Source organism: Taudactylus pleione, unplaced genomic scaffold (assembly GCF_031769625.1).
Source record: "Taudactylus pleione unplaced genomic scaffold, aTauple2 ptg000230l, whole genome shotgun sequence".
NCBI classification, from domain to species: domain Eukaryota; kingdom Metazoa; phylum Chordata; class Amphibia; order Anura; family Myobatrachidae; genus Taudactylus; species Taudactylus pleione.
The window spans coordinates 10,088,392-10,099,195 of record NW_028284632.1 but is presented as its reverse complement, the minus strand read 5'-3'; the positions used below and the strand labels follow the sequence as shown (position 1 = coordinate 10,099,195).

At 43.9% G+C, this 10,804-nt stretch overlaps 1 protein-coding gene across 1 annotated transcript; it reads right to left on the bottom strand.

Annotated features, from left to right (window-relative positions):
* Positions 1–1,445: 1,445 nt before the first annotated feature.
* Positions 1,446–3,063, bottom strand: LOC148516990 (ciliary microtubule-associated protein 2-like). Its single transcript, XM_088479343.1, has 4 exons — positions 2,981–3,063; positions 2,327–2,485; positions 2,127–2,249; positions 1,446–1,559 (listed from the first exon to the last, which is right to left on the bottom strand). Exons 2-4 carry the CDS (start codon positions 2,372–2,374, stop codon positions 1,446–1,448), a joined length of 285 nt encoding a protein of 94 aa, XP_088335469.1. The 5' UTR covers positions 2,375–2,485; positions 2,981–3,063.
* Positions 3,064–10,804: the final 7,741 nt, after the last annotated feature.

The following is a 10,804-nucleotide window of genomic DNA, read 5'->3' as shown; positions in this document are numbered from 1 at the left end:
GTTTTTGCCAGCAGCCCCCATGCAGTGACCCGACTATGGCCGGGTACCAACTGAAACTGAGGTGCCTTGGCCTGGGGGCGGGGTTATAGGAGGGGGGCCCAGTGCATGCTGGGAGCACAAAGTTAACTGTGTGGTGCCCGATGGCCAAGCCAGGACTATAACCCAAGGTAACCCTGTGGATACCCTATGGAGCCTGCTGCATAAATATATTTTAAATAAACAAATTCAAATGTTTTCTGTATTAGTTCCCTAATCGTAAACAATTATAAACATTCCACCCATAACTGCACCAAGTGGGACAATAATAACACCAATTTGACCTACAATGTTACAAGTTTCTCCAGATAAAGTTGGCCAAATCTGGCAATTTCCACATACAATTTATTCATTTACCACCCCTGCAGTGTCTTTGATCAAGAGGTCATAAAATCTTGTGGGTGGCTGTATTTTATTGTACTGTATTGTATTGTATAGGGTGCAGTTATTCAACCTCACCTCCTGATGGTCAGATCTGCCTTATTCAGAGATGTACGCAAACCCAATGGTGTGAGATCTGTGCATGTGCAGATCTCGTTCTGAGAGATCGCTAGCAGTGCCCCCTAAGCCACAACATGAATGACAAGCTGCGGCAGTTTGGGGACTGGGTGGTCTTGAAAACAGATGTGTCGGCCGCGTTTTTGAGGCACGCCGTGGCCAGTGTCTGCGTCTTGCAACACAGGGTTACTCAGATGGCAGATGTTCCCACAGAGTGAGCCGATGCTGCACCCCTCGGATCTGCAATGCATACAGTAGGCGTCATTTTAAACTAGACGCCACCTGTGGCATAAGCATATTATTGCACAGCCGCTGCATGCAGAGTCGCAGTCTGTGCATTATCACCCATCTCTGATCAGGCCCAGAGTCTTCTGGATTTCCAAGTTGGCCACAGAACAGAGAAGATTGCTTTTTCTTATTTTTTTAAACAAGGGAATATTGTGATCATTACATGGTAGCCATAAATCACAAACAATACTTAAAGAGAAGTATACCATTTATATAATAATTGAAAATAAAAAAGTACAGGCATATACTATTGTATACCTCCTGTACCGTTCGTCATATACTGGTTCCCTAATTTCTTATATTCAGTTTTATACATGTACATACTATATGTGGTCAGCATCTTCCATTCAATGACCTCTAATGGAAGCGTTCCACTTTGTAGCATACTTACAGGTGTAGCAAAGTGTCCGTACAGGATGTGCTGTGATCTTGGCCCGGTGAATAGGTCATAAGGTCCTCTTTTACCCACAACGTGCTTCAAGGTTTCATCTATGGAGCATTTTAGGTTGTAGGTTCCTGGTCCCGGCACACATTCCTGAAATATGAGCAGTGCATTAGGAAAGCAATGACACACGGCCCCTCTCATCCCATAATCACTTACATTGCTGCTTGCTGAGCCACATTTAGTCGTTTCGCTGTCCATTATACCCTTGGAGCTGGCAGACTCTGAAGCCCTCTCTTCTATGAGTGTGTGGATTCCCTGCTTTGCCGTAAGTTCCAGGTCCTGGGGTACAATTCTGTGTGGAGGACAGAAACAGGAATCATGAACAAAATAGATCACATAGCAAACATTCATCTGCATGTGACATCATTCACACACTGCCAGGAAGGGGGTACAGAACTGATTCAGGTGTCTATTTATTAAGATGAGAAAAGTCCTTTCTCTGGTGTTTTCACCAAAGGGCTTTTCTGTGCTTTTATTACATTATTAACAGATTAGCACCAGTGAAATCAGTTTGTGAGGCTTACCCCCGCCCCTATAAATCTCTATGGAGATGGCAGCTTACTGTAATTTATTCAGATTGCGTTACACTGTACCCGACAACGGGGACATGCAAAAATGGAAATACTTTGCTTCGCCAGCGTCGGGTCAAGCTACCGTGTAAAACAGAGGGGGCGCTGCCAGGGCATGCTTATATTACTGTGACCGTTCGCCGGCAGCACTAGGCTGGGAATTGGTTAATCGGTCCCATAAATGCACAGTGTGTACCTAGAACTAGCCTACAGTTTGGCTGACCCACAATGTGTAGAGGATCATTGTGCATATTCCTAGAACTCCTCTATCACTGTTTAACATGCTCTACCTTTAATTCGTCCTTGAATCGCACATCTTTAGTGTTACACAGTCCTCGCACGCTGGCAGGTTTCTTTTCCATTAGCTCCAGAAATGACTTTATGTTGTATCGACCCGGCCCCATGTTTTGCTTCTAAAGTAATCAAGCATACAAACGTTTCAGAAAATTGATTCATGTTTCCCAGAGTGTAAATTACAGCTTCACCTCACCAGCAAACGGTTCCTCTCCCATGTTTCCTTGTACAGGACATGTGGCATCACAGTCAGCCGTTCTGTTTCTTCTGCTCTTTTCCATCCAGGCGTAGATGCAACTCGCTCCAGAACGAAAGGATTATAGGGATTATAGGTTCCAGGCCCTAAACGTCTTGCCTGGATTAAATCACAGTCTTTTTACAGATACAATTTATGTCCAACATTCACATTCTTACTTAAAAATAAGAAAAAACGTGAAAAATGTTTTCTTTCTCAAGAAAAACATATAGAGAAAACCAGTCTTACCCTATAAAATACAGCCCTGCAATCAACAGAGGCTTAGGTAGATGAGGGACAGAGGGGGTAAGTGGTGTCCTGTGACCTCTAAAAGGACATTATTGTTATTCGGATGTAGCCTTGAACTGTACATCTTTCATAAACTTTCTTGAATCTAAAATCAACTTCATCAACTAGATCTTATTTAATAACATGGTGCAATGAGCATGAACTGTTTCAATCCACAGCAACCAACCAGATATCACTTTACAGGACTCTAGAGACACAAATTAATTTATGTAGTTGCCATTGGCTACTGCATGTTCCCCTCCTAATATTTTATGAAATATGTTCTTTAGAGTTTCTTAGCCAGTGGTGTATCATATATGTACTCACTGTCTCTGAAGTTGCCCTCTTGCAGTAAGGTACTTGTGTGTAGGAACCAGGTTTCTTAAATTCAGGATAAACCGCAGATACATCAAATCTATGGGATAAGATAGAAAATCTAAATGTAACTATTTATGTAAAAAAATGTATTTGTTGTTCACTCATTGGTTCGTGGCTAAAAAGTGTGTAAACATTAAAGAACAGTGGGGCCTGATTCACTACGGATAACTATTGCAATCGCGGCTGCGATTACGCACACAGGTGTGCTGAAACAATATGCTAATGAATGCTATCGCAATGCCGTCGCACAGCCAACATAAAGACGCCCACTACCGCTATGTCACATCCGTAATACCTTGCAGTGCTGTGTATACATCGGGAACATCGAGTAACATCGGCCCCTCACGCACAATTACAGCAGGTATGACCTTACTCATAAATTGCTCGTTGCACGCAGTGAGTACTCAAGCTGTGTATGCCGTCGCAGTGGACAATTTATGCACGTCCATGCAACGGCGTTCAAACGGACAGGCACGCCAACGTTTCTCCAGCCACTCCTCCATCACCACCCCCAAACACCCTCCTGTCCTTCAGTCTGTGATGGCTTTGTATCGATCGCAATGCTAACTCACGTACGCGCACTGCAATGCATACGAAGTACGTACCATCGGCCGATTTGCGATCCGTAATGAATCAGGCCCAGTGACCGCAAGCCATGACTGATTCTACATAAGTAACTAATTGCTTCCTGACCATATGATAGAGGTTCCCAAACTCCGCCATACAGTCCATGTTTTAAGGATATCCATGCTTGAGCACAGGTGATCTACCGTATATACTCGAGTATAAGCCGAGTTTTTCAGCACAAAAAATGTGCTGAAAAAGTACCCCCTCGGCTTATACCCGAGTCAAGTGTAGCGCTGACCGGACGGAGTTCGGTCAGCGCTACACACTGCCAAACACACAGCCGCCGGAGCCGGCTGCTGCGTGTTTGGTGTAATCAGCAGCGGCTGAGAGTCTGTCAGACTCTCAGCGGCTGCTGCTGCTCCCACTGCGGGAGCCATCTTCCGGCTCCCGCAGTGGGTGATGGGAGACAAGTCGTCATGACGACGTCTCTCCCATGAAAGCGGCCGGAGGAGCGGACAGCGGCGGGACCAGGAGCGGGATTTTCAGGTAAGTGTTTTTTTTTTTTATTCTTGTTAAGTCTCTCTCTACTGCGGGGGGGGGGGGGGGGCGGACTGTATAAATCACCGGGACTCTTGGAAATGGTTGCACCAGTTGTTTAGCAGATTAGAACTTAGATGCTGATTAAGTACCGCCGTGTGTAAAGTGGAATCCAGTTCCGACTTATATATTAAAGTAGGGTCATATGTTAATTTTTCATATACTGCAGTGTCCAAAAGTTGATTATCTAATTCCTGTTTGTACTGGAGAATATTTTGAATATTCAGGATTGAGGATGTTCATGGACACCATTGTTAATACACCGCTATTTAAGGTAAGCTTCCTTATTTGTCACACTTTTGCACCCTGATGACAAGACCGCCCAGGTCTTGAAACGTTGGCGAATAAAGTCACTTTTCTTCATTTATAAAGACCGTGGAGTGCCGCCTGTAGCTGTTTTCTGACAGACATCGCATTTTTACATACATACACATATATATATATATATATATATACACTGTACAAAAAAAATAGGCAGCACTCGGAGACTGGATAAGACTCGTGAAACCCTCAGCCGAGGGACTTTTAATCAATCATAGGTCGACGTTTCGGGGTCTTGCACCCCTTCCTCAGGACAGCAGAATAACACAATTCAAACAAACAGACATATTTATATCATAACTACTCACCACTAAACAGGCGCCATGCACACCTGAGCTCCGTCCAGCAGCCGCACTTCCGGTCGCGGCAAGTCCGCAAAAACCGGAAGTGACAATTAGATATCAGGTCTAAAAAATTTGAGAGGAGAGGGTATCCGGTGGAAGAATTGATTAAGGCTAGACAAAAAGCATTGTCTGAGTAGGGAAGAGTTATTGAGAATTGATCCTAAGGACAAAAAGCTAAATCAGCTACCATGGGTCCATGAATACGATGTTAAGAGCAAATATACCAACAAAAGAGCTAAGAAGTTATGGCCCATTATTACATCTGATCCAGAGCTAAAGTGTTTGCACAATACTAAACTATTACCTAGCTATACCAGAGGGAGAAATATCAAAGATCTGGTGGTTAAAACTGATGTGACAAATTTTTTAAAACCTATGCCTAAGCCCAATTTCTTGACACGTAAAGATAGATGTTTTAAGTGCCTAGGGTGCACGACGTGTTCATATCTTGAGACCGGGGATACCATACTCCATCCATACTCGGGGAAAAGATATAAAATTAAGTGGCCTTTGACATGTACCTCTAGATTCATCATCTATGTTATTATATGCCCATGTGGCCTATATTACATAGGCAAAACTGAATGCCAATTTAAAATCAGAATGCCTCAACATAGATCGGCAATTAGAACAGCTATCTCCACTAATGGTAGTGAACAACCGGTAGCACGCCACTTTGCGCATAACAAACACAGTATAGCGACCCTCAGATATAAGATTATTGACCATGTACCCTTGTCACTAAGGGGTGGCGATAGAGGAAGGAAACTCCTGCAATTGGAGACACAGTGGATCTGTAGATTGGATACTCTTTTTCCTCGAGGGTTAAATGACTCTTTGGGTCTTATTAATTTCTTATAAATTTGTGTAATTTTGGATGGCTTTATATGCCAATGTTGTGGATCTTCTATGACATGAATATGTTCATTAAGGATTGTATATGCATTTAAATTTGGTAGTAGTGGTGTTTTTTTGCCCACTAGATGGCTCCATTTCTCCATTATGTAGTATTGATTTTTTACTTGTCATATTGATGACAATAAGAGGCAATGTCATTAGTGGCAAAATGTTTTTTATAGTGTTACTAATGCATTTTTTATCTTTAGTTATATGTCCACGTTAGAATATGTGTATTTTATTTGAGTATTTATATGTATGTGTATTCACTTTACACTTTTTGTAAGTATCACTTTTTATACACAACAAAGTTTGTATAATCCTTTCTGTGCATGATATTTGTACGCAGATCTTATGTTTTTTACACAGTGTACATGTGCTGAGATATATACACTTTATGGATCTATTGCATTATGATAATGACTAAGTTTGTTCACGATCGCACTGTGTATGTTATTGCAGGTTGCCATGGCGCTGGGTCCCGCCCGGGTGACGTCACTTCCGGTTTTTGCGGACTTGCCGCGACCGGAAGTGCGGCTGCTGGACGGAGCTCAGGTGTGCATGGCGCCTGTTTAGTGGTGAGTAGTTATGATATAAATATGTCTGTTTGTTTGTATTGTGTTATTCTGCTGTCCTGAGGAAGGGGTGCAAGACTCCGAAAGGTCGACCTATGATTGATTAAAAGTCCCTCGGCTGAGGGTTTCACGAGTCTTATCCAGTCTCCGAGTGCTGCCTATTTTTTTGTACAGTGTGTATTGGGGGTGCTGTCCTCCTAATAAGGAAGGCACCGGAGCAAGGTGTGGGCTGTTTGTCCAAGTTACACTGCGTGAAGGAGTGCCGGAGTTGTTGCTTATATATATCTATACACACACACACACGTATAATACGAGGGCAAATAGCACCCTGCCCTCCAGGAGGGCAAAAAGCGCCCTGCCCTCACAGCCTGCGGGTGCCGTCTTCACCCGCGGGACGCAGTGTCCCGCAGGGGGAGAAATGTGCGGTGACCCAGTCACCGCCGGAGAATAGACGCCGGGTAGCATCTATTCTCCCTCTCTGCAGCGCTTGGGGGCTGCCCGGCGTGTCCGTAAGTGCCGGGCACGCCCCCAAGTATGACGAAAAGGGGACGCGTCTTATACACACACCCCCTTTTTGGGCGCGCGCACAACGTTGCCCTCTCTAGCTCCGGCACCCTGCCTGCCGCCGGAGCTAGAGTGAACACTAGGACACTAATATATATATACATACACACCCACACAGGACACTATAGAATTATATATATTTCTGCTGGTGCATACCTGGTGCTGCAGTACTGTACAATAATATTGGGCAGTTTGCTGCTGGGCGCTGGCAGCCTGGCTCAGTGCTGCATTACATCTGCTGCCTGGTCTGAAGTCTGAGGCTGACGGCGCAGGGGCTAGAGACAGAGCAAAGGCTCCGTCAGCCATTTTTTTTTTTAACTCCATCAAGCATCCAGCTGCCTGATCGCATGGAGGGGGATCAGATATTGAAGGGCGGGCTGAGTGTGAACTGACCTGGCGTCCCGGCAGCCCAATCCACCCCCATCCACCCCCGGAATCAGTCCAGGAGGGGCGCATACATAGCACCAGGACTCAGGGAACATTGAAGACTGGAGGCGGAGCAGCAGACTGGGCCGGCCAATGACATCGCCGGCACAGGACCCAGGCAGCTGCCGCAGCCTCTAGCATTGTGAGCCATATTCAAGTAGAGGTGTAGTTTTCACCTGTCCGACTGTTCGCTTCATTCGCCTGTTTCAGAGGCGAATTTATTCCATGCTCGTCCCCGCTTTTCGCCTAATTCAATTGCAAGACAGGCGAAAACGGAAATAGGCGACTGCGGAACAGGCGAAAAATACTGAAAGAATTGGGGAAATGAGTCTGTACCCCAGAAAAAGATATATTAACCTAGGGAATCAATATAAATGTGTACTAATAGCCCTAATAAGACTATTTTGGGTACTTAAGTTGTGTAAATTGCTTGCTATTAGCGTCTTTGTAAAAGTGGTGAAGAATGGCATAAAGCTGTATTTTTTGGTGAAATTAAGTAAACCAGTCAAATTTGGGATGCTTGAAAAGGGTGCTAGCATGTTTTTATGTCTCTAAAGTGAACTTTTAAAAAACGTGAAAAATCCACCTGCTGCATGCACCTGCAATCCCAAAAACCCCTGACCCATACTTGGGGACCCCCAAGAAGTCTATTTCGATACTTTTAATGTTTATCCCCCCACTTTTTAAATTCTCACCCCAAAACTGACATGTCTTTTTTGGGGTGTTCTTAGGTTTTTGTTTCTGTTTTTTTTGCAGATTTGTCCTTTGGTGGGCTGTCCCAAGGGGTCAGAGTTTTTTCACCACGTTTACACCCCAAAATAAAAATTTTGCATTTCTTTTCACCAGCTATTGATTGGAGAATCATTTTTGGAGAATTGTTTCCACTTAGGCGAAATTGTCCTGGAATTGAATTTGGCGAATTTTTTTTTAGGCAAATTTTTCACAAAAAAACAGGTGAATATGGCTTTTCGCCTCTAATTGAATTCCCCTCTATGTGTGTCTGTTTAGTTTGTCTTCTCCGCGGTTGGGTGGGAGGGAGCGGGTGTAATGGGCGCCGCCACTGGGATTCACCGGGTCTCAGCCTGCAATAGTGGCTTCTAAGAGAGGGAAGGCAATGCCCTCTCTCCAAGACAGCCTCAGCGGGCCGCCCATCAGGTCCCGACGCTCTTAGGCAGCTGCCTAAAGCTGCCTAATGGAAGCGCCGGCCCTGGAAGTGTCAGCTTATAAAACCTGCCACTACCTAAATAAAGCCCCTATAGTGCGAAGTTAGAGTTCAGCTGGAGACTATGGTGTATCCCTTCATGAGTGTTGGTGCAGTATTATATACATCAATTACCAGACCATATTTCAGTTTTTCGGTTATTCCAAAAAAATATATTTTTTAAAATGCTTTTTGTGCCCTGTTGTATGACACCTGACAGGAAGATCTCAACAGAAGGACAGCACTAGAGCATTTCATGGTAAAAAAATATTTTTCTAAGTTGGATTAATTTCTCTTTATTTTTCTATAAACATTTAGTTCTAATTTTAAGTTGCATAACATATCTGCAACTGCACGTTTAAATGTATTAACATGGGTGGGAGCTTTCATACTGCTAATCCTGCCACTAGCTAAAATACACTATAGGATTTGACGGCAGATAGGAACCACTTGGCCCATCTAGTCTGCCCATTTTATTTTGGTAAAAGAACCGTATATGATGCTTTAGAAACATAGACTCTAGGGAAATAGTGCACATTTATCAACAACATAAAAAATTATATTTCCATTTAAAATTCGATTCGCTGTTTACCAAACATGAAACTGGCATTTCACCTAAAAATTTTCAAAGTGTCTTTTCAAGGTCATCAAGGCAAATTTACATTATTATTGGTAGAGTTCAGTATAAATGGACTTTGTCATTGTGTAATGTCAAAATGCCAAACTATTGGAACAGTGTGGAGGGTCAAAGAGCCTGATTCATTACGGATTGCACAGCGAAAATATGCTAATGTTTGCAATCTCAGTGCCATCGCAGCCTAAAATAAGGATGACCACTTCTCCTTACTCACATCCATAATACTTTGCAAATCTGCATAATCATCGGTAGCAACGAGTACCATCAGACCCTCACGCACACTTGCACAAGGTCAGAATTTGCTAACCTCATCGCACACAGTGAGATCCCAAGCTGCATATGCCATCGAAGTGGCATTTATGCACGCCACTGTAATGGCGTTCAAATGCACTGGCATGTTTGAGTTTTGCCGACCACCCCCCCAATCACCACTCCCAAACACTCACTCTGTTATAGGCCTGTGTAGTCACTGCGATCGCAGTCCGATCGCAGTGACATTTGCGCACTGCAATGCAAACATCGGCCGTCTTCGTGCATAATCGCAGTTGCGATCAGTAACGAATCAGGCCCAAAGTGCAAATAGGGGTGTGTTTACTTAATACAGAGTATTATCCTTTATTTCTTGCGCTGCTTATACATGAATGACTTACACCAATATTGTACCGTGTAAACCTTTTTTTTATCAGGAGACATCTGGGCATTATAGAACAGTTCTCTACTTGAAAGCAACTTCTATTACTATAATTGATGCTGCTATTATTCTGGTGCCATTTCAATTATAATCTATGTGATTCCCACTGTTGTCACATTCTCATTATTGCATATATTTTGCCACATTTTGGACTCAATTACTAAACATTATTTGTCCATATTATCTATTGTAGGCATTATTATTCTTTATAAATGATTGTCTATCTCCCCTTTAAAATACCTTGGGCTCATTTCAGCCATCTACTTAACGCAGGGGTGTATCTAGGGGTCCGAGCACCCCTGGCAAAGTAAAGGACCTGCGCCCCCCCTCCCGCTCCCCTCCTTTTTATAGGAATAATTATACTTTCTAATTATAACTTAAATATTTGCAAATAAAAACAAAATTAATCAGTTTTAAAAGAACTAAAAAACTCTTTATGAAGCTATCTGGGGCTGCTATGAATAACAGGCACACAGGAAATTAACTACTGCACAAACTTCTTACCCCGTTACCCTCCTGCTCATCCCCCTTACTACACTATGGGTGGTATTCAATTGTTATAGTGCTCCCAATCTCCCGTCTAAAGTGACAGGAGATCGCAGGGCGCTTTTCAATTGTTGCAGTTTTTCGCGCTGATCGCGCCCAAAGTGTTCAGGTTTAGCCGTGTAAAGCAGCTTCCCCCGACCAAAGTGCTGGGTGCGACCGCGAAAAGTGATGTTTGGGTGCCCAAACAGGTCACTTTTCGCACATTTCAGCTCGCAACCCGCTGGGGCTGCGAGGGGCGTAACAATTGAATACCGCCCTATAAGGACAAAGCTATCAGGGGCTACCCACTCCACTTACTTGGGTTGCAGATTGCTGGCAGGTCTCTGGTGGGCTGGAAGACTGCTGGGCCCTGTCACTGGTAAGCGGGCTGCTGGGCTCCCTGGCTGGTGCTGGCTGCTGGGCTCCCT

Bases quoted from the DNA above. Each gene is read 5' to 3' on its own strand.
- LOC148516990 (XM_088479343.1), bottom strand. From the start codon at position 2,374: ATGCCACATGTCCTGTACAAGGAAACATGGGAGAGGAACCGTTTGCTG. The intron at 2,250-2,326 runs GTGAGGTGAAGC...TGATTACTTTAG, and splicing joins GGGAGAGGAACCGTTTGCTG to AAGCAAAACATGGGGCCGGG. The intron at 1,560-2,126 runs GTAGAGCATGTT...TCCTCCACACAG, and splicing joins GATTCAAGGACGAATTAAAG to AATTGTACCCCAGGACCTGG.